At 36.9% G+C, this 24,524-nt stretch overlaps 1 protein-coding gene and 1 long non-coding RNA gene across 3 annotated transcripts in view; one reads left to right on the top strand and one right to left on the bottom strand.

Moving 5' to 3' along the window:
- Positions 1-24,524, bottom strand: part of LOC139984541 (NLR family CARD domain-containing protein 4-like) — a 313,255-nt gene that overhangs the window by 282,420 nt on the left and 6,311 nt on the right. Inside the window, exons 2-3 of the mRNA XM_071998473.1 lie at positions 23,822-23,954; positions 21,907-23,426 (exon numbers count right to left, since the gene is read on the bottom strand). Of these exons, the coding sequence (XP_071854574.1) occupies positions 21,907-23,426; positions 23,822-23,843 (1,542 nt within the window). The 5' untranslated portion in view covers positions 23,844-23,954. The remainder of the gene's footprint in view (positions 1-21,906; positions 23,427-23,821; positions 23,955-24,524) is intronic.
- Positions 1,327-9,829, top strand: LOC139985155 (uncharacterized). Of its 2 annotated transcripts, XR_011799315.1 has the most exons (6): positions 1,327-1,502; positions 2,572-2,742; positions 4,232-4,370; positions 5,958-6,057; positions 7,204-7,298; positions 8,658-9,829. It is a non-coding gene; the product is annotated as an uncharacterized lncRNA (long non-coding RNA). The 2 variants fall into 2 exon arrangements; XR_011799316.1 differs by lacking the exon at positions 5,958-6,057.

The raw sequence follows: 24,524 nt of genomic DNA on the forward strand, positions 1-24,524 counted from the left end.
GTTGGATATGTTGCCAAACCCCAGTTATTATATATATACAATGGTGCCTGGCTAAGAAGTACACATTATAGCATGTTACCATCGTGTAGCCATGTACCACATTTTAATAGCAGATGTATAGGTTTTCTACTACTTGAAATCGGTTCGCAGGACTAGGACAATAAGACCCCTTCTCAACCCCATTTTTAATATAGGATTTCAAAGGGGGGGGGGGAGCAGATCCCTACCGACTTAGGTAGGGCCTACACTATTATGGAAAGGCCAGAGTGAACAGAAGAATTTGAAAACGGAGGAGGTGTGGTCGTTGGCTTGTTGAAGGCAAATCTTAGTAGCCCCGTCCCTGAATTCTTTTTGAAAATTGATGTTAACTGGTGCACTCCGAGGCATAATTAGACTACCAATTAGGTCCAAAATTGGCTCCAAACACCATGCAGTTTTGCTTATGAGCAATGTTTTTGTAAAGTCGTAAGGGGCGGGGTGGGGAGGGGTGTACACCATTAGCAGTGGCCTTCTTCTCAACTGAATGTAACATTGCCCCCCCCCCCCCCTCCTCCCTTTCTATACAACTTTACAAGTGTGTAATTTGGAAATTTTCTGATTAATGTTGAACTACCAAAATACTTTCATCTCGTCATTTCAAAAGTTTTTAGAAATGATAAAATATTGACTTCTTTCCAAGCTTGCAGTAAAGCTATATCCTGAAAATGCTTAAGATGTCTAGTTATCTTGCTGTCTTGGTGACACAATGTAGTGGCCCAATACTATCACGATAGTACGCGTTTTTCCTTGGAACTTACTCTAGCCTCTTATCTTTGCTTTACTGGAACTTAGTCACGACCATCATATTTGTTTTTATTATTTGCATATTGTGTTTTCATTATATATTTTGTTTGGACCCCTTTTTATATAATATATCATTATTATATCATAAAATATGTTGTGAATATTCAAGAGGCCGTCTAAATTGTCATTTGGTGAGTTGCAGTGTAATAACTTAATTAGGCCCTACTATTTTTTATCTTTTCCATAAAACCTATACGACCCATAACACGTAAACACTTTCAAGCTGCTGTACAGGATTCTCTGAACGCATCATTACCAGAAAATTTTCGAGATGCAAATGATAAATTTACATTTTGCAGCATATCGTTGAAGTCCTCGTTTATAGATCTAACGAATTTGCCATTTTGTTGTAAAATTGCTATTATTTGAATTGGAAGCTTGATCATTTATCTCAAAAAGAGGGGAATTTCCCTCGTGGCCAATGGAAACGACTTGAACAAGTCTCATTTTCCAAATCTAAACAACCAACGACACAGTATGTAAAGCAGCGTTTCAAGAACGGTGTTACTGTATGGTTGTACTTACCTGTTTTTTGGTGTGATTCCCGAAGCAACAGTAATGGCTTACTAAATGTGAAGATATTGCAATGCATTCCAGATGGTGAACATACAGAAAGAAACAGACCTAGAATATTGCAATTGTCAAAGAAGAAATCCCACGTAATGTCTTGTGCTCCTTTCAAGTTTCGTATTGTTACTGTTAGGCTATGTACTACAACTTTTGTAGAATGACTGGGACATCATAACGTTGAAGTTATGGCTTAGGTCTTCTCTGTAGTCATATAAGAAAAGTGCAGCCTAACTTAGGCCTAGTAGGCCAATGGTTTTAGTTAAAATATTTAATACTGCCGCAATGACAGCATAAAGCGTGACCTAGGCTCAGCACAATGTAGGAATTGCTGAAATATGGTGATGCTAGCCTGTTACAGTGTTAGTTGCTTACAAGTTTTTACAAGTTGAAGCCTGGGAGGTTTTCCTCCCTCAGAATACTTGGATCATATTAGTTTATTGAAGTAGTGTTCTACACTTGCGAGATAACCCAACTGTCCGAAAGGTTTTAGTCAAATTTAGTCATAAAAACCTACTCTTCAAGTACAGTACTCTTGAGTTGTTTCCTCTCCTGGGATATTGTGGATTTAAGTGCTAATCTGCCAGTGAGTAAAGGTCAAATGAAATGCAAGGTTTTCCAGAGATTGAGATTCCATATCTCTTATCATATACAGGCATTATGTAGTTTGTGTCACCAAAATACTCAGTAGGGGCTATAGCACCCCTCTCAAATTACTGCAGTGCGTTACACCACCATTACTGGTCCAAGACAACCCATTATTGGAACATATCCATAATTTCCGGGGTTTGTGCTGATAATGCTCATTTCCTATTGACGTATCTTCAGCTTCATTATTGCTTTTACATACTTTTACATAATTTACGTACTAAAAGTGTAGGGGTCTTTTACAGCTAACATGTGAAGTTGATTGCCCACAAAGACTGCTGTAGTATGACGATGCTATCTGAATGCAAAGTTTCCTAAGATCTTTCAAACACCTGCAGAAACCAAACACTGTAATACTGCATAATCACTAAATTAAAAATATCAATGATTGGATCAAAATGGAACTGCTACCATGGGTTTTTCTTTGTTGTGAGTATCCTTTTGTTTCTGAAGTCATCTGAAATTTCTCAACAACTAATTTGATTTCATGTTAGTGTTTCACTTTTGATTTAGATGTCACGACGCTCGAACGGCTCCATGATGTAATAATTCAACCGTAGGAAGAAACCCTCTAGTGAATATGAAGACGCAGACCGTACTGGATAGAGGAGAGCAGGACCTATGAACCTATCAAGCTTGTTTTGGTATCCTACACTTCTTGATGCACAGAGTTCCATAGGAATGGTAAGAATGAAGTAAATCTGGTTTGTTGTGACTTGATTCACCAAACCGCTGGCTAGTAAGCATGGTTAAGGAAGGGAATTTCCCCTGCCACTATTTATCACTATCATGTCATGATAACATTTCTTCCTTGCATATTTGAGAGCTAAATACTGTTTAAACTAAACACATTTAGAGGGCATTCAAGGTTATACAAGCACTGGCATCCATTAGGGTGGTGAGCACTTGCCACCCCATGGGCTACACCAGGGCTTCAAAATCGCTATCAGAGAACATTAAATATCTGAAAATTAAAAATGCCTCAGCTGGAGTCCCCAGGGACTCCCACCAGGGCTTAGATTTATACTTCATATAATTTATATTTTTCTTTCTAACATGTAAATACATGCTTTAAACTTAGTACAAGAGCGTAAGAAGTCTCAGAGATGTTACAGGGCTCTTCTGAAGCACCCAGCTAGGGCTCAGATATACATTCAACAGAGTAAAATCAGATTAAATCAGATCAAGGCGGAGTGTATAGCCTAGTGGTTAACGCCGGCATCTCCCAGTCATGAGATCCCCGGTTTGATTCCCCGCCGACAGCAATGTGTGTCGTCTGGCAAGGGTGTTGTTCAATAACAACTTGCTGACATGGACGTTTTAATGGATGTGTGCCGAGAGATTGGCTTCGGTCAGCTTGCGAGTCTACAAGCCTCCATGGCTTCTTTCGCGAGTTCCTGCTTGCGGGAAGATCACATATACATACATACATACATACATACATACATTAAGTGCTTCTATTCCTGACATGTCCTCATGTGCTTTAAATTGCTAGCAGTTTCCAAAAACTGTGAAAATACTGAATATTTGGAGTGCTTTGCAGTACCCTTGTAAGTCCAGCCACTATAAACAGAGAACACAATTGGAAATACTTCCTACTAATCTGAGTATATACAGCTTCCAATACAGAATTGTCACTTGCTGAGCAAGTCACTGCAGTTGGTTTAAAAAAGTCTAATTGGTCTCAAAATTGATCTAACTTCACCCACTTGAGTACGGTGGCTTAATAGGGACATAAGGGGAAATATAAGTGTTTCACAATGTTGACTTTTTTATCTCATAACTATTTCAACTCAAAATTTTGAGGTTTCAAGTGTCTTCATCTGCCAAATTTGTGGAAAGAACTGACCATATTGGATAGCTATTGACAAGCTGAACAGGGCACTCTATAAACCTTTGGTGATCTAAAATCTGGAAAGAGACCCCCAGAGAGTGGTGTAATTAGGTCAATGTACAGTAGGCAATGCAGTCTCCAGGGGCCTGGTGCCATTAAATGAAGAAAAATGATATAAAAAAAACCCATCAGCCGAAGCTGACACACTAAATTAGATACAATGATCTCCTGATGAGTGGAAATTCAGAAGATATTCTGTCCTTAATAGGAAAGAAGGTCAATATATCCTATCATTAGGACTTAATTTTCATTCACATCATTTTCTTTTCTCTTCATTAGGTTAACTTGAGTTATCCTGTAGCGAGCTATTAGGGGATCACCTATTCCATCTGTAGTTACCAATTTTTATTGGAAGCTTTCACACTGTGCTGACAAGGAAAATAAATGTTTCATCAGCTGATATTTCCTCCATGTGATGGTAACACATTAATGGTAAGTGTAGAAAAGTGATTGTAATGTTTTAACAACCTCTGGTAGATTTTATGGATAGCATAGCAGATCAAGGAATACTCTTGTTTCTCCATTCACTCTCACTAAAAGAATTTTTTTTAAAGTTTTAAACTCATCCATTCAAAATACAACTGACAGAATTATTCCCTAGTCAGGACATTAAAATGATCAGATTCTTGTTGGATTAATCCAGTACTTGGTATGTTTGTAATGAGCTTGCCATGACACAATAGCTGCCTAAACACTCTCTGGGTACATTTTACCATTTGCCAAACTGAAATAAAAATTGCCTCCTGAGACTCAAATGAATAAAGTCTTTTAGAACTCCTGACACTCCCAGAATGGTCAGACTGGAAGACAACTTGTAAGTTTCTATGAAAGTAGTTTGGGTTACCTACAAATATGTCTTCTGTTAAAGTATTTATTTTCTTCAGATTAAAACCAAAAACTTGAAATACCATTTTAGATATTCTATAATGATGTAGAAACATTAAAGGAGTCAACTCAGTCTGTATTGCTGAGCTATGTGTTAGAGGTATTTGTAATGAACACTCCATCAAACAAACAACAAAACCTTGATTAATTTAGGTACAGTATGTCACACATAGGTCATGCAACTATGGATATAATCTGAACTTTAATGTACTTTGTTTGTTATGATGTTTATTTACTGTAGTAAGGTTGAGTTGACTGTTTTAAGCATTTGCTTAAATGTTAGAAAAATATGATTCAAAACGTAATTGGACAGTAAAATGCAAATCAACTCCACCGTTGATATTCATCTCAAAGATGTCTATCATATCAGCTGAAGATGATGGCTGGGTTTGCTTCTCCCTTAATTCTTTGATATTTTTCTCCAAACTCCTGATAAACTGTCGCACACCAGTTCTAAGATCCACAATCCCATCTTGTGTGGCTAAAGAAGCATTATTCAAGTAAGGTGTACACAAAACCAGTGACATTGAGAGCCAGCCACAGTTCCATGCAAAATGTTCTTACCAGATCCACTTTGTTTAAGTCGTTGTTTATCCAAAGTTAAAGTGTATCATTCTTTATCACATATTTCACTTGGCACTTGTAGCCACTTGTGACAACTGTAGCCACCACCCAACCCCCACCCTCTCACACCTGGACTGCACAGAACAAAATGTAGTATCAAATTGCAGATAGAAAAATATGTACTTTTACTCAATCAATTGAAGATTCAATGCTTGTCTCAATTTCAAATTAATGTTTCTTTATATTTCAATTAGTTTGGTGTTAGGTGAGCTGTATATACACTGTGGGAAGCATTATGAGACCTTGAACTCGTCTTGTACAGTCTATAGATTTGTATTCTAGTTGCATTAGTTTCTTTACATTGTTATTATAATTATAACTGAGTAATTTAGTTTGAAACTACAGTAGCATACCATATGTTTTTAATAGCTGTGTTCTGTGTTTGACAATGTTACATGATAGAATGCTGCTACTTGCAGACCGGGTGATTACAATTTACATTAATAATAACATTTTAACTGATGACCAAATGCATTTTGTTTTTTCTCATCATCAGGTAAACTGGAATTATTCAGTCCTGAGATCAGCCTTTTTAGGGATTTACCATATCCGTATTACAGCCCTTGGAAGAAATGTGTACAGTTTTCATGAGCAGGGTAATGATTGCATGGTCCACCACCTAATGCTTACCCCACCCACCCATCCCCCTTTTCCATGAGAATACAAGTGTTTAATTGGATATTTGTACTCCATGATGTATCAGATGATCCCTTAAGGGAAATTTCCCCAATGGAAAGTCTATCATCCAGCACCCCCTTCCCCCACCCAACCCTCATCAATGCCAATCACTGCAAAACAAGACATAACATGTGAACAATCTAGTTAGAATACTGCTAAAGGTTGTGTCTTAAACTCAGGGATTACATCTCTAATCTTTCAAATCTGACCAATTTTAATGGTCATTAGACATCCATTGTTTCATTATGAAACAGTTCATTCCCATTTGAGCATCTAATGCTAATGAAGGCTCTCTGTTGTCACCGTCTCCAGGTTGAGTGGATAGTACGTAATTTTTTGACAAGGTTCACCTATCCCATCATATGAAATATTTGTCATGGATAATGATAGGTATTGAGTATTGCACTATGACAAGCAACAGTTTATGATTCTATCACAGAAGATCGTACAACACACTATGACAAGTTCTTGTAGGATTCAGCATGTTATGTCATCTGACATCCTAAATGCATTTGTATTCTTTTTATATTCTTATAGTTATTGTGTAAAGTAGTAATTCTGTTATAAGGGAAGGGGGGTTGCATCAGGTTGCTGTCTATTGGCAAAGCTGGAAATGAAGTTACTGGGATAGTTGTGAAAGCAAAACTAACAACATTTGTATAACAGAGCAGCCTCTGCTTCACACTGGTATACCCAATATTTGACAAAAGCAATCCAGACCAGTAATTATGCCTAACTTTGCTATTTGGTGTTCATACCAAGTTGAACAACCTGATTGGACTGCTGCACCAAATAATGCTAAAAGCACCAAATTAGAAAGTGTGCTGATCAATTTAGTCTAATCCAAAGGATTGCAAACATGTTAGCAATGTTAGCCTATTATTTTGTTTTGGATAAATTTTCAATAAAATGACTGAACTTGCAAATTATAGTTTTGTTTTAATGAGGCAAACTGAATAACAAAGGTTTTATTGTTTGCATTAAAGCATATCTAGTTCTGATATTCTCAATATACAATAATTGACAACTGATTCTTATTGTCTTTGTCTTTATCTCCTCGTTAGGTAAATGTGGATTAATCAGTCTTGAGATGATCTTTGGGGGTTACCTAATGCGGATCTTGCACAGAATGGTTTACAATATATAGCTGATGGTAATGGTAAGTGTATAATTAGTGTATAGCAGGACTGGTAAGCTGGGTTGTAGTTATAATTAGATTTGAGTCTGGGTAGAAAGTGACTTTGTTACTGCCTAATCCTGGAGGAACAGTAATTGTTTTGAAACTTGCTTGATCAACAAACTCCCTAAGGGCCTAAGAGAAGATAAGGTAGTACTCAGTCTTTACAATGTCGCCCAACTCCTTTGTATTAACCAGCCTCACTTCCACAAAAATGTAGTGATGTACCTACTTGAGATAATATCCTTTTGATATAAACACAAGATTTGATGAGGTTAAGAAATATATAAATACTTTAACATGAACCCTGCATAACTGCAAGTGATTCAGTGGTTTTTTACCATGATCACACTGTTTGAAGCCTATGTGCTTCCACTTGCTATATGTTACATATGTAAAAATTAAGTCGTTGTTAAATAAAATGTAGAATGACTAATTGGAACCATATCTCCTTTTTCCATTCTAACATTTCCTACCTACCCCTCTCAGTGCATCTAAAACTCACGAAAAGTGATATCAAATTTAAATCTGAAGATAATTTAGTCTCTATGCCATTTGCCAACGAGCTATATACTAAGGGATTACAAGTAGAAGTCTTTGGTTGGTTTACTGTAATGTGTGCATATGTTGTTGTCAGTCAGTAATAAAAGACATGCAAGTAGTTTCTAGATCCTATGCATTTCCTCAGAGTAAAAACCATAGTAATTCAGAATTCCATTCTTAGCCATTGCTCAATAGTGTTGAATGATTCTCGTAATGTGTTCTGTCTGAAATGTACATTATTTGCACTTCAGTTATAGTACTGACCATTTAAGAGATATTTCCAGCAAACTCAAGCACACTTGCTTGCTACATTGATTTCCTGTTGCAATACTATGGAAGATTTGGTAGCAAGATTATAGCAATTGTCAAAAGTTGTTTTATATTGGGGGGGGGGGGGGGGGAGCTTCAAAAATCTCGGGAGGTAACATGGAGTTCATCAGTTAGCACTACAAGTGTTGTAAATAACTAATTGTTTTGATTACCTCAGATGCAAAACATATTCCTAAAGAGCATCTTTGAAATAGAGGCAAAGGTGCTTTGAATAATGATATTTGTCCTGTGCTGTTAGCTACAGTATGTCAGTCCAGCAAACCCAAAAATAAAAACAGAAATAGAACAAAATATATAAGCTGCCCTGAGAATACAGCTATACAAATATTCATATATACTTATTAATAAGACACAAGGAAAGACATTGATGTCTGTTACAAAAATGATCACAGACCTACTGAATATTCACCTTGACAAATCTAGTGAATGGAAAGTTGAGTTATTTTGTATTTTCTCTTTAACCTCCAGGTGATACAGTTATCAACATTTCTTCTGTACATTTCCTCCAAGAAATTGAAAGAAAAACTCAAGTGGGAACATATCACTGATGACATAACTTCTTTTGTGGATGAGAGTCTGGTGAGTCTTCATATAATAATTTCTCAAAAGTCAGTTTGTGAAATGGTAATAGTTTGTGTTGGATACCCTCTGATCAAATCTACAGGCCATATGTAGGTGAAGACAGCTTGCCTTATTAGCTTCATCAATAACATCAAATGCACTTTTTAAGATTCCACTTGGTAAATTGTGTAGAGGTAATAACATTTAATAAAGTGAATTACTATATTGTAGTATTGATCGAAGATATCTCAGTTACAGAAAGATTCCTAAATTATCAGTTCATCAGAAGAACTTTTTAGAAAATAAAAATTTTCCACATGCCAGGCAAGCTAAGTTTTTGTAGTATGTACCTTTGTCTGATCATGGATGTGTTTGGAATTAAGAAACTATGAAGTATCAAGTCTTTGAAGTTGTATGTGCATTGCCATCTGTAATCCTGGTATCGTTTTGACCCATTAATACAATAAATCAGATGAGAGCGAATGAATTAGGGATTCTTCAGGCATCTGCCATCAGTAATTGCTATATTTAGATCTTACATTCCCATATAACTAGTATTGCCAGTAATCATAGCTTTAACACAACTTTTGAATATGCATGAAGCCATGTTCACTGCTATTCTAGATAGACCTTATTAACATTTTACTCTTAACTCTTTTCATTGCTCACAGGAAATTGTTCTGAACTGCACACTTTCAATGTTGTATACATTGGCAAGATTTAAAGTTGTATTACACAAATGTAGTAATAATAATGATGATTGACCCATCCCTAGCATGGATGTAGGCCAAATGCCCTGCCCCCCCCCCCATTTGTGACATGACACAATAGGCATCAATTAGACCTAAAACCAGCATTTCCTTTCACCCTTCAAAATGATAACAAGTCAAAGCACAAACTGTTTCGATATGACTTATTGATGGACTAATACCAAATGAGATGTTATTTATCAGAACCTGAGATTTAGTTGTTTCTCTTTGGTTAACAAGATATTGCATATACAGGTCACTTTAGTAATTCTAATTTTGTTTGGAATGCACAAAATATACAGTATTTCTTTCCAATTCTTGGTACATTGGTATGGTATGTTGCTTTGCTACAAGCTACAGTACTGTACTATCTTTCTGTGAACATTGTGTTGACATGCTACTGTATTGCTGTGTATGTTTTGTGCATTGAATAAACAAAGCCTATTCACCTTGTTAGCCCCAAACACAAATTGTATTGATCCCATCACGAAATACTCTCTCAGTTGAAACAAATATACCTTGATGTTATCCATTATATTATTCATTGAATACATATATTACACTAAGCCATTCTTTTGTTTTACAACTTTGAGAACCCAATCTCCAATAATGACAAATATTTATATTGTTGAGATTGCATAGCACAGTCACATACAGTAGTATCGAATCTGCTAGAAAAGGTTAGATACTAGTAATGACACTTTCTATCTTTGTAGAGTTTGTTATGTTTCTTTATTCACATTTTTTTTGTAGATTCAGACTTACGTCTATTCAAGTCTTCAGTCTAGCACTGATGTAGTATCTAACGCTGACATTCCAGTAGAGAGGACTTTTCTTGTTTGTGTGAGATGTGCATTGTTAGCATCTGTAAGTTAATAGTCATTGATGGGTTTATATCTTTTATTGGTATGCTTTCTGTTAAACCCTTCCCCTTATGCCCATCTTTGTTTCATGATTTTTCTTTTCATATGTGATTTTTAAATGTAACAGTATTCCATATTTTGTTGTCAGAATATGCTATGATAGTTCGCTGACTATATAGTTGCTTAAATGTGCTATATTATTTATTTTAACCGAAAAATCTAATAACTACGTTACTATCTCTCTTTTTCTTTTGCTGGGTTAGAGGGGGGGGGGGGTAATGTGAGATGTTAACGGGGTGGCATGAAGTGTACAAAAGTTGTGAAAATATGTGCATGTAATTAATGCAGTTATGCTGTATAATGGGTTGATAGGCAAATATGGTATGTATAATGGGTTGATTGGCATACAGTACATGGTATGTATAATGGGTGGATTGGCATACATTGTTTGTATATTGAGTGGATTGGCATACATTGTTTGTATATTGGGTGGATTGGCATACACGGTATGTATAATGTGTTGATTGGCATACATGGTATGTATATTGGGTGGATTGGCATACATGGTATGTATAATGGGTGGATTGACATACATATATGTATAACAGGTGGATTGACAAACATGGTATGTATAATGGGTGGATTGACAGACATGGTATTTATATTGGGTTGATTTGCATACATGGTATGTAAATTGGGTTGATTTGCATACATGGTATGTATAATGGGTGGATTGGCATACATGGTAGGTATAATGGGTTGATTGGCATACGTGATATGTATAATGGGTGGATTGGCATATATTGTATGTATAATAGGTTGATTGGCATACATGGTATGTATAATGGGTTGATTTGAATACGTGATATATATAATGGGTGGATTGGTATACATGGTATGTATAATGGTTGATTGGGATACATGGTATGTATAATGAGTTGATTGACATACACATTATGTATAATGGGTTGATTGGGATACATGGTATGTGAAATTGGTTTATTGGCCTAAACGGTCTGTATAACGGATTGATTGGCATACATGGTATGTATAATGAGTGGATTGGCATACATGGTTTTGCTGTATAATTGGTTGATTGGCAAACATAGTTTGTATAATGGGTTGATTAAATTATGTGATAGTTATAATGGGTGGATTGGCATAAATGGTATGTATTATGGTTGATTGCCATACATGGTATGTATATTGGGTGGATTGACATACATGATATGTGAAATGGGTTGATTGACATACATGGTATGTGAAATGGGTTGATTGGCATACATTGTATGTATATTGGGTGGATTGGCATACATGATATGTATATCGGGTGGATTGGCATACATGGTATGTATAATGAGTGGATTGGCATACATGGTTTTGCTGTATAATTGGTTAATTGGCAAACATAGTATGTATAAAGGGTTGATTAAATTACGTGATAGTTATAATGGGTGGATTGGCATAAATGGTATGTATTATGGTTGATTGCCATACATGGTTATGTATGATGGGTTGATTGACATACATGGTATGTGAAATGGGTTGATTGGCATACATTGTATGTATATTGGGTGGATTGGCATACATGGTATGTATAATGGTTGGATTGGCACACATGATATGTATATTGGGTGGATTGGCATACATGGTATGTATAATGGGTGGATTGTCATACATGTTTTTTACAAAGGGTGGATTGGCATACTTGGTATATATAATGGGTCTATTGGCATACATGGTATGTATAATGGGTGGATTGACATACGTGGTACATATAATGGGTTGATTGGCATACATGGTGTGTATAATGGTTGATTGGCATACATGTTTTGTATAACGGGTGGATTGACATATTGGTATGTATAATTGGTTGATTGGCATACATGGTATATATAATGGGTTGATTGGCTTACACGGTATGTATAATGGGTGGATTAGCATACATGGTATGTATAATGGCTGGATTGGCATACATGGTATGCACAATGAGTGGATTGGCATACATGGTATGTATAATGGGTGGATTGTCATACGTGGTATTTATAATGGGTTGATTGGCATACATGGTATGTAAAATGGTTTGATTGGCATACACGGTATGTATAATGGGTTGATTGACATACCTGGTATGTATGTTGTAGGAATTGGCATACTTGGTATGTAAAAAGGATGGAATGGCATACATGGTATGTGATACATGGTGTGTGCAATTGGTTTATTGGCCTAAATGGTATGTATAACAGGTTGATCTGCATACACGGTATGTATAATGGGTTGATTGGCATACATGGTATGTATAATGGGTGGATTGGCATACATGGTATGTAAAATGGGTGGATTGGCATACATGTTATGTATAATGGGTGGATTGTCATACATGTTTTTTATAATGGGTTGATTGGCAAACATTGTATGTAAAATGGGTTGATTGGCATACACGGTATGTTTAATGGGTTGATTAGCATACATGGTATGTATAATGGTGGATTGGCATACATGATATGTATATTGGGTGGATTGGCATACATGGTACATTGGTTGGATTAGCATACATGGTATGTATAGTGGGTGGATTGGCATACATGGAATTCATAGCGGGTGGATTGGCATACATGGTATGTATAATGGGTGGATTGGCATTCATGGTATGTATAATGGGTGGATTGGCATTCATGGTATGTATAATGGGTTGATTGGCATTCATGGTATGTATAATGGGTTGATTGGCATACATGGTATGTATAATGGGTTGATTGGCATACATGGTATGTATATATTAAGTTTAGGTCAGGTGACCATGCATCTGATGTCATAATATTAGTAATGTCAAAATGACTCCTTTAGGTTAGTAGCTATGGTCAGTCAACAATGTTGTAATGTCATGTTTCTACTTTCTTATCTCTTGTTTGTAGTATCGACAGAGAGAGATAGGTAGCAAAACCTGTTCAGTTGTTGTCCAATCCACAAGACTGCTCTTGTGAAACATTTCTTATATAATATTGTTACTAAAGCTCTCCGATGCTTGCCAAACACCGGACCGGCATAACTTAACAAACTTACGAGATGCCTTGTGCATTGAATCTTAGCCGTTGATTTCTGTTAACCGTACATCAACATTATTAACATATTCTTTGTTTCTGTTCTTTTCTATGTTCTTTTCTGGTCACATTTCACCGTCACATTTCTGCTTTACTATATATGGTTGTATTTCTAATTCTATCAATACTGCTGTAGCAGAATGTTGGTGTTCGTAATAAATAGAAATAATGGTGGTTGTGTTATAAACAATGCTTCATCATGCGGCTGAGTGATCAACATATTAATGAACTTTGAATGATGTACAGTGCTAGAGACTGTATACTTCGGTTCTGTCCATGACGTAGGCCCAACCTTACCAATTCATATTCGCCCTTATATACAGAAAATTAACATGAAAGGTAATATGAAATCTAATTAACTGAAAATACAATGAATTTCATGGACGGTTGGTTAAGGCTAATTATGTATTAATACTCTCTCATGTTTATGTATATAATTATTCATGAGATGCTGATTATTTTGTGTGTAACAGTTAAACTTGAATCCTCTCTTTGTTTGTTTATCATTCCCAGCCAGTTTTCAGTTGTTCATTTATACTTGTATAATTAAGCTTTATGTAAAATATAATCCAGCTGAACTTGCATGTGAGATTTTATTGTAGTTTATTATTCCTTGCCGAAGGCCGAATCTATGCGATGGTAATGGCGCGTGTGTGTGTATGTGACACTTTATCTCGTAATTACAATATCTCAAGAAATCAAAGATGCTTGAACTTTAAAGTTAGTGTGTGGGTAGCCCTTTTGTGAGTAGATGTTCTCTATTTTTTCATGGAGGTCAAGGGTCATTTGAGAGATCACCTGGGATTACAGGCGAAAAATATTGTAAACACTGTACCTCAAGACGTTCAAAATGCTTGAACTTTAAACTAAGACTGTTAATAGACCTATAGAGTAGCAAATCATCTCTATTGTTTTTCATGGAGGTCAAAGGTAATTTGGTGTCACCAGAGATCAAAGGCTGAAACCATATAAACAGGATATCTCAAGAAATGAAAGTTGCTTGAACTTTAAACTTTGTTTGTTGGTAGCCCTTGGTGAGCAGATGATCCAGTTTGTTTTTCATGGAGGTCAAAGCTCGTTGAATGTTAATTGTTGGTTTAAATCAGAATAAATCTAATAATGCAGAAGTGAAGTTTGTTTGACCTTCGACCCTCTTAGCATAGGTACGCATTACTCAATTCTGCAAGACTTGTCATTTCTGCTCAGCAATTCAGCTCGTTAGAAAATCTTGTATCTAAAGTTTCTTCTCATATTGGCAAGGAATCACTAAGTCACGTGATTTTCTGGTTAACAAATATCAGAAATAAAACCACACAATTTTAACATGTACAGTCATTTCTTTTTCGGGAATGATAGTCGAAATTCGAGATAAGCAGAGTAAATTCGACAAAGCATCTGTTAAAGTAATTTTTTGTGATCAATGTTCCTTCTCAGCCACCTTAATTATACACATTAACATTATATTGCGTACTTTGTAATAACAGTCGGAGCAGATGTTGCCAGCTGGTACAGCTAAAAGCAACAAAAACAGAAAAAATGAAACCTAAACGATAATGTTGAAATATATAATGTATACCTATATCATCCAGTTTCGATTTTACAGAGGGCGGCAGACAAATATTTGAGGGCCTATTCCCTTTCGTAGCTATTCCTCCATTGTGGTACAAGATTAGTCTCTGCACAGAATAGTTAATTTTATGATTTTGAATTAACGTTACATTTTTTGTATTGAAAGAGAGTAAAAGTGCTTGTTTCACACTGAAGATTAGTTGCTGCCCAGTGTATATGACTACTCTTGTAGAAAGGAGCTCCCTCCATATATTGTAACAAGAGCTCACTAAAAAAATGTATACACAGAACCGCAACACTTGACAAAGATGCCTTATTGAGCATTGGTCGTTGATTTTCAGTATGCTTACAGCTGTTACGTTGTTACGATTGACTTGTGATTTGAGTTACAATAAAAGCAAATGACTTGAGTGAAAGACTTGTGAATTGAGTTAAAAATCATTGATTGGGTTAAAACAATGTGATAAACTCAACCCAAATTTCAGCTAACAGTAAAATTTAAATCAATACAATAACATCCATTGTAACTTGATGATAAATTATTGAAGCAACAAATGTTTTTCAGCACAATCCAGTGATCTCCAGGAAGAAAACGAAACCTGTTTTCACTTGTTACATATCAGAACATGAGAAAAGTTGACTTTTCAACAGGGCTTCCCGTTCTGTAATTGTTTTTTCCCTTCTTAATATGAATATCCTTCTTTTCGTATGTATCTATATATCGTTATCATAAACTTATTTTATTAATATTAACATATTGTTTTCACATCTAACCAACCTTTCGCAATCACGAACTTGATTACCTATTGTTATCGCTATTTGCTTAGTCTGCAACACAAACTAAATTTAGAACGTACTTTACTACCTCTGTATGACAGTCACTGTTTACACAACAAACAAATATAAAGATCATAAGACGTGTACTCCGTGGTATCGTATAATTGTTTCATTGTTAGTTGATATTATCATTATTACGATATATGACTAGATGTCTTTTCAGATTGAGGATAAGATGCTTCACTTCCATCACGTATTGAATCATCTGGTTTTAAAAAGATGGATAACGAAGATGTATTTTTTTCTCAACAAATAAAAAAAATAATATGCCGCAGCAAAAGGTCATCGATTAGTTTATTCTAGTCATCTAAACGGCACATGATACAGACTTGATACACCCAAGCAGCATAAGTCACATACACGGATGTCGTGTATGGAAGGTAAATGTTATATCCAGTCTGCACATGTGATAAAATCTACAAATAATTAGAACAACTGTATTTGTAAACAAATACGTGGCATTGTAGTGCGCGGTGAAGGTGAAAGTTAGTTGTTGATATTCAATGGAGGGGTCTTTGTTATACTGCAAACCTTTTGAAGTTATTTCGGTCACGAATAAGCCAGGTTGGCGTTTGTTCCTTTGACGTAGACCAAAGCTAGGCTATATTTCTAACAAGTACTCTAGCTAACATGCGGCTGCAATATAAACGAAGATTATAACTAAAACCATCACAGATTAACCGGACAACCAAGCTCAGTAACGGTTGCCAATCCGGACGTAACAGAAAATACCCAGTCCTGGACACTGGTTGGTCAAATTGAATAACATGTTAACGTTTATCGCCGTTTGTTTAAGCAGTGAAGCCTTGAAAAAAGCGAGGGCGTCTTGTGGTGAACGCAGGGGCGTAGCGAAGGGGTTTTTGTTGGGGGGGTGGAGAATTTGATTTGCCGACGGATCTGGAAGTGGTGACTGAAATGGGGGAGGGGTCTAAGGGGAGGGGGTGTCCCCCTCCCCTTTGGAAAATTTATAGTTTTGAAACGTCCTTAGATGCAATCTGGTGCATATTTTAAGTCAAGTTTGATTTGCCGACGGATCTGGAAGTGGTGACTGAAATGGGGGAGGGGTCTAAGGGGAGGGGTGTCCCCGTCCCCTTTGGAAAATTTATAGTTTTGAAACGTCCTTAGATGCAATCTGGTGCATATTTTAAGTCAAATTTGGCACGGAAGAAGCTCCCGTTCTCCTTTTCTCTATTCAGCTTTCCTTCTTTCTTCCCCTTCCGCTCTCTTCACCTTTCCTCCTTTTGCCGACAGACCCAAAATTTGCCGACAGCGACCAAATTATTGGGGGGGTGTGACACCCCCCCACACCCCCCGCTCGCTACGCCCCTGGGTGAACGGCAAAACAACCAGAATATTTGTAGGTCTTCACGTCAGTGGCGGCGGAACCGGGGGGGCTTGGGGGGGGGCTCGGCCCACCCAATAAAAAAGTTGAGGGGGCAAATGCATGATAAGCCCCCCCAATATTTACCAAGGCTCTGAAACGTGCATCTGCCCATTTTTCAATGCATACTTGTCGATCTGTCCGATGCACACGTATACTATATAGGTGTAATAATTTTAGTAAATGCTGGGGGGACCCTCGGCCCGTCCCCTGGCTATAGACCACATTGTCACCTCAACCGCGTCTTCACGCCCCGTGAAAAGTGGAAGCAGTGAGTGTGAGTACCGGTAAGCGCAACACAACTTCGTCTTAGGCCAATAACTTGCCTCATTTTACACTACGAGTACACGCAAGGCGTGGAATATGGCTCTATGTTTAAACGCAATCAATTATTAAACGAACAAAAACACAATATTAGCATTTCACCTGTACTGTATAGGGTACATGCATTCGTGACAGTGCTTGGTTCATAGAAATTTGTTGGCAACTGCACATGGTTTTGGAATTACCCATTTGTTGACATTAAGAAATGCTTTCTGTTTTTTTCTTATGACATTTATTTAATTATTGCATTTATTTGCAAGTAGTAATTTACTACACTCAAAAACGTCTTTGCGAGTACACTACGAGTAATAGCTACTCTCTTAAAACACCATCAAATATATAAATTACATTGTTTTTACAGATTTTTACGTGCAATCTGAGAAATTGCAGGCTTGAAACCCATTATTTAGGGCTAGGTATTCGCAGCATAAAACACTCGGGAAGTGCCGTTTCCGGCCATCTGGCGGTTTGAAAAACCCAAAATTTTCTTGTACGCTCCGCGCCAACCGATGGTGGCGCTCCGCTTAGATAGTCTCCACACATTAGCCCCCCCATTAAATTTCCCGTTCCGCCGCGCCTGCTTCACGTATACATTTTGCATTCGACTTTGAAACTGAATTTACATATACCCGCTTTTTCTGAAAGAGTAGGTTCACTTTGCACAACAGAGACATGTTACGGCGATCAGAATGGTTAGCACTATACTCCTGATTTAAGTACCCACTTTGAAAACTGTTTTTTCTCGCCTCTATCATGACTCGAGTAAGTGGAGTGTATTTGCAACTTTTAATGTCTGGAAAGTGTCATTTCCAGTATCTTAGAGGCATATGACAAACATGTTCATTGCTTGTATCATTTTAGTGCTCCACTCAAATAATAGACATAGCCCAGTTGTCCCTAAAAAATGCCGTGAAAAACAACCCTCCCCTCCCTCCTCCCACCCTCTTCCCACACACACCTACTTTTGTGTAGTACTGTAGTACCGTTATAGTATGTGCATGCAGTTATCAATTTAATGTTTATGTTGCAAAGTGGGTAGTAGCCTATTTTCCTATCATTGAAATGTCAGTGATAACCTACGACATCATAACCGTCATCCCATGTTATGCTGGCATGTATATCTATCGTTAGGGATTCAGTTTTAAGTAAAATGAGGAGTTAACAATTTTTAAATTAGGCTTTAGTTATATCGCATCCGAAAGTACAGCTGTAGCCGGTCTAGGGGCCTATAGGCTAACTATATCCAGGGTCCAGTGAATAATTATACAGCAGCTGAACAGACGACACTAGTAAAGCAATTAGAGTCCTATGTAATTGCTTCTGCTATCGCTTCCTAAGAATTACCTGTGAAACTACAGTCTACTGCCACATTGTTGGCACTCAAATGTGGCACTTTATCACTTTTGTTATATCAAAGACGTAGTGTTTGTATGGCGCGCCGGTACTTTCTTGTCGTACAAACAAAGCGCCACTAGTTGGATGGGTGGTTTCAGGACATGTCGCATGACGTCATTCTCACTACTTCAATTTCTGTGATCTTCGCCTAGTTAGCAAACTTTACAAACATACAGTGATTTACACCGAAGGCCTAATGCACGATTACTCTAACGAATACAATGTATGTCTAGTCTCTCATTGCACTGTAACATTCTCCTGTCTATAAAACACTGATTGGTCGAATTCCTGACCCTGGTTCATCATCCAAAACACGTAATATGCCCCTTGCACATACGGAGCCGCTAGCTGTGGAAACTAACTATGACTTTGTAGTATATAATGCCATGACATTACGGAATAGATGTTCGTGCCCGAGATCACCAAAATAACATAGAGTCGTTGTGGATAAATACGATTAACATTTGTTGCTTGCAAGTTTTTTACAAGAGGTTTTTAACTCAAATGCGTTCAAATGTTACCTCTCATGTTAAATTTGAGAATAATGAAACCAAAGTAGATAATTTTACGTATGGTTTTGAAGAAGTATGCTCTTTAAGGAGATCTATTTCTTTACGTGTGCAGAATTAACTGCTCGCCGCCACAATTCTTTGCAAATATGGGTCTGGATTTTTCCTGCGTAGCCAACCTGTGAATTTGAGATTGCTATGAAGAGTGTATGTTGAGCAGGCATTCACAAGTCATTCATGTAGATGATTGAGCGGGCGAGTAATCCCAATATCGTAGGGCGCATGCGCACTACAATAAACATGACTTTACCCTTTGTATTTCCACCAGGGGTCCTCTGATGATCAACTTAACACTACTTCTGTGGCCAAATACATAATTCATTGTTTCGCGGCCTGTTTTAAAATGATGCAGTTTAATATGTTTTTTATTTATTTATGTGTAAATTAAAGAAATAAATATTTGTTTGTCATGTTTGAACTGGTTGTAAATCAAAGCAAACGTCGACTTTAGGCACTTGCAATGTTATATGGAAATATTATTGAACATTAAAACGCACTGCTAACAGTCGAGGTTGAATGTATATTTCACTTTCATAGAAATGAATACAAATAAACAAGTGAATTCCATGAAATAAAGTGACCTTACAATGTACCTTAATACTTTAGACTGTTAGTTCCCCAGATACACCTCGAAACTCTTTGGAAAGCAACACTTTTATGGCTAATATGTCTACCCAAGATTACAATAGGGATATGTCTACCCTAGATTACTATAAGGGATATGTTTACCTTAGATTGTAATAAGGGATATGTCTACTCTGGATTACAATAAAGGATATGTCTACCCAAGATTACAAAAAGTGATATATATATACCCTAGATTACTATAAAGGATATGTTTATCCTAGATTTCAAATTCTGCCTAGAGTTACCCTTTAATACAATATTTTACTGATAAGTGAGCATTAACCTGTTTTACCGCCATGCAGTACGTTGATAGGAACATCCTACGTCAATAAATCACTAATTTCGAAATGTATGAAACTATTGTTACGTTGGGGTGCTCCGGCTCAATTTGTTCAGGGCTCCGTTATTAAATAAGTGTAATTAACTGCAGATAAAGAGAAACTCCAGACATACATATAATTGTAGAAAATAAGCTTGATTTATTCTGTGTTGATATTGTTGCTGGAGTGCAAATCCAGAATAGTGTATCTGACCTACACTCTCTGAAGTCTGCAATGCTAGTCTACAGTATTTAATTCATTACAACTTACTGTGAAGGGGCAATAACCTCTCTCTCTGTACTAGCGATATCATTAAAACATTTATAAAAATATATATGCTCAAGGGGGGGGGGGCCTCCCCCCATCCTCTGTAACCGGTTGTCATCCGTGGTTAAGCATGAATATTCGATAGAATTAAGACAAAGGGGGTTTCTACGAATATGATGTGGGTTAGGGGTGGATAAACTCGGCAGCAGGAAGTAAGTAGTTACTATTAAGACAAAGAGGCATGGAAGCACGTGCTTAAAGTAATATGATGGGGATATAACTACATAGTTACTACATTACATCACTTTTGGAATTTTGCTAAAGAATTGAACTGAAGTGACATGCCTCTTTGTCTTAAGAGTAACTACATACTACATCACACTATATACCCTATCAACCTTTCTGCAGCGTCAATTTCAAGATACCCATAAGAAAACTCGAATATGTCGTGGAATCAATCTACACTGTTACCTTGTTCTTTGTGCATGATTGAGTGTTGCATAGCATTTCAGTTTGAATCATTTTTTCACCTCTATGACAGGTTTCACATAACTACCGGGGAATGGTACAGTATTGAATATTATGTTCCTTTCCACGTTTTTGTAGCAGGCCGTGATGAGAAGTGAATGAAGCAAATTATTGTACGGGCTTGTGTAGATTCGATCAGAAATCTCTCAGTTGTGGCGTTTATTGCATTAACTCTTTGGAGTTTACAGTTTGGTTTTCTTTACGTAGTTTAGAGATCTGAATCGTGTATTTACGAACGGATGGAACGCTGTCTGTCTAGATTATCTGAGACATGTATGTCAGTAGACTTAATTCTTGAACTATCTTTGCTTATACTTCCTATAGGTTTGAATGATATCTCGTAACGATACAGTCATCAATGAAACAAGACTTATTTGATATAAACCAATACATTGGTAATTTGTGACTTTCTCTTGGTGGGCTTTGTAGTTTAATGTAATGACACTTATTTAGATTTGTTTTTAGCTGAATTTATTGTAAACATTCATGAAGTAGATTTATTTTCTAATTATGTTTTTGATATTGATATTTGGTATATGTAGTTAATCAATCAACATCATGTTCTTTTGGTATAGTTGACAGAAACTAGCGTAACAAAACTGTTTTCATATGATGAACATACTTACATCAAATCTAGATGCAATCTCCAAGAGCTGGATTGTGGATCTCCGAAGAAGCTTGCTGTGGTTGTTCCAGATATGAACTTGCTTTGAACATAGATCCCTGACGGTGTCCTTGATTCCGTCCACCTCACCAGTTTGCTCCAGGATGCAGAGGATGGCAAACTTATCACCGTCTTTCCTGCTCTTCAAGTATTCTATTATTCTCTTCCCAACTACTGGGCTAATCCCACAGGTGAATCTATAGAGGTACTGAAGATTAAATGGATCCACTTTATCAAGAACAGTCTTCAGCTCAGATGCATTTCTTGTAGCAGCTACAACTTCTACCAGTTTAAAACACGCAAACCATTCACAGAAGAGTTGATGGTAGAACCTTAAGTCAGTCTTTGTCTGTATGTCTGTAGTAGAAGTCTGTTCGTTTGTATCAGCAGAAACTTCTTCTTCTACCAAGATACCCACTGCAATATAATGTTGACAAAACCCTTGACCTAGTCGTGTACAGAGTCCATCCTTACGCCATGATAACTGTTTGTTTTCACCGCAGAGACCTTCATATGCTACTTTACTCAGTTCGTCGTGTTCACTTTCATGTTCGCTCATGTGTTCCTTTGCGTGTTTGTCCAGTGATTTGTTTCTCATGTGACTATGGAAACATTTAATCATGTAGCGAAAGAAACCGGTAACTGACTTAAATTTTTGAAAATGTGCCTTTTCGTGGGTCATGTGAGAAAACATTGCAAATAAGAGAGGTACTTGACATAGGTCATCCAAAATCGGGTTTGCTTTCAAATCGCGCCTAATTTTAGCAACACTTTCTTCGTCTTTCCCAGTAACAGCCTTGCGAATGTACTGGTCACGTGCCTTTTCGTCAAAGCCAACTAACCTGACATATTTTGTGTTTGACTTGTCATGGTTTTTCGGAAGATATCTGGTGGTCAGCGTGACGTCAATATTCCCAAAGAAATCCCTCGTAATGATACGTCCTACGTCACTTCCGGTAGCTCCGTCCCTATCAGGAAACTCATCATACCCGTCCAGGAGTACCTTTACAGAAGAACAGCTTTCAATGATATTTTTAATATCAGAAGATTTGATACGAGGATCGTTCGGTGCTAAGAACAGTTTAATTGCTTGATAGATAGATATCTTGCTGTTCAGCTGCCTCAACCGGAGAAGAATTAGAATCTCTACGTCTTTAAAAGGTGAATCCTTTACACCATTGCACCAATCATAGGCGAGCTGTAGGGTCACTGTTGACTTACCATACCCGGCTTCTGCTTCTATGATGCGCCGTTTGGCTTTCATACGAGGGTCTGTGAAGATATCGTTGTACGAGTTTACACGTACCCATGTTCCTTCTTTCTCCTTCGTCGGTCCTTCAACAATGTAGATCTCTGTACCGCCCTCAACAAATACCTTGTCAACACAATATAGTCTGTCCTTGATGTACGGTATGGGCTGGATTGCGTCGTATTGTAGTTTATACCTGCTCTTTAGAGAACTGATGAGTATGGCCTTTTTGTCTGAAAAATGGCAAAACTTGGTTTTTAAACATTAGTTTTTGGTCAATAAAACTGGGGCGTGTCAGTGCTTATATATATGGAAACAATTACGGCGGGTAATATGTTTGAAGTTGCTGTGAACTACAACATTATACCAGTAAAATCGGAGGAATATGCAATTTTAATTCGCCTTATATGCGTTCATATCTACATATAACAATTCCAATCGGTTAGGTCAAATTAATAAAGTTGAAACAAAACAATGAAATCAATTAAAAAAATCACGTTGAACTCTCGATCATACACTTTAAGAGTAATTACAATGCTGAGGCTTAAATCCTTATCAATGTTTGTTTTAAACATCAACTTTATTATTATTAAGTTACTAATACATAACTATGTAATTTACAACAAACCTCGCACTGTAAGGCGCTCCATCGATTATGACGTCACAACAACTTTCGTGACTGGTTTGCGCGATAAACTTTGTTCTTCAGTTTTCTTTTCCGTGGAGTGATATTATCCATAATTATCTTTCAAAGCGATGATCTGTTGAATATATATTAGCAGAATGCACGGTTAAAACTAACTGAACCAAATGATCATAAATCAATATATAATTCTATAAGTCCACAGAATCAGTCACTTTACCAACATGACTCTGGCTCGACAAAGATTACACCAAAGTGAATCTCTCCCTATATCTAATTTACTGTTTATCGTTCACACAAAACATCGACCTTTGAAGTAATATAATATGAACCCGCCCGGAAAAAAAAAAAACTATGTGTTGTTATCAATATTTATGATATCCTTTAAGATTGTCACCTACATGTCGTCAGTTTAGATGGCGCGCTTAACAATTATTGCGAGGCCCTCATTAAATCGTAGACACAACGGTAATTCATTTGCATGTTAAAGAATCTGTTTGAGATGATTTTTATTATTTTATCGATGCTAATCGATACTGACTTCAGATAAACTTGTACGTCATATGTTTGACTATAGGGTACTCCGTACATATACATGTACTGTACACACTGTACATGTATGTACTGGTTGAAATTCATTTAACTATATATATACATATACTATAAACACAAGTTGCCTATTCAGTAT

Source organism: Apostichopus japonicus, chromosome 17 (genome assembly GCF_037975245.1).
Source record: "Apostichopus japonicus isolate 1M-3 chromosome 17, ASM3797524v1, whole genome shotgun sequence".
Classification (NCBI taxonomy): Eukaryota; Metazoa; Echinodermata; class Holothuroidea; order Aspidochirotida; family Stichopodidae; genus Apostichopus; species Apostichopus japonicus.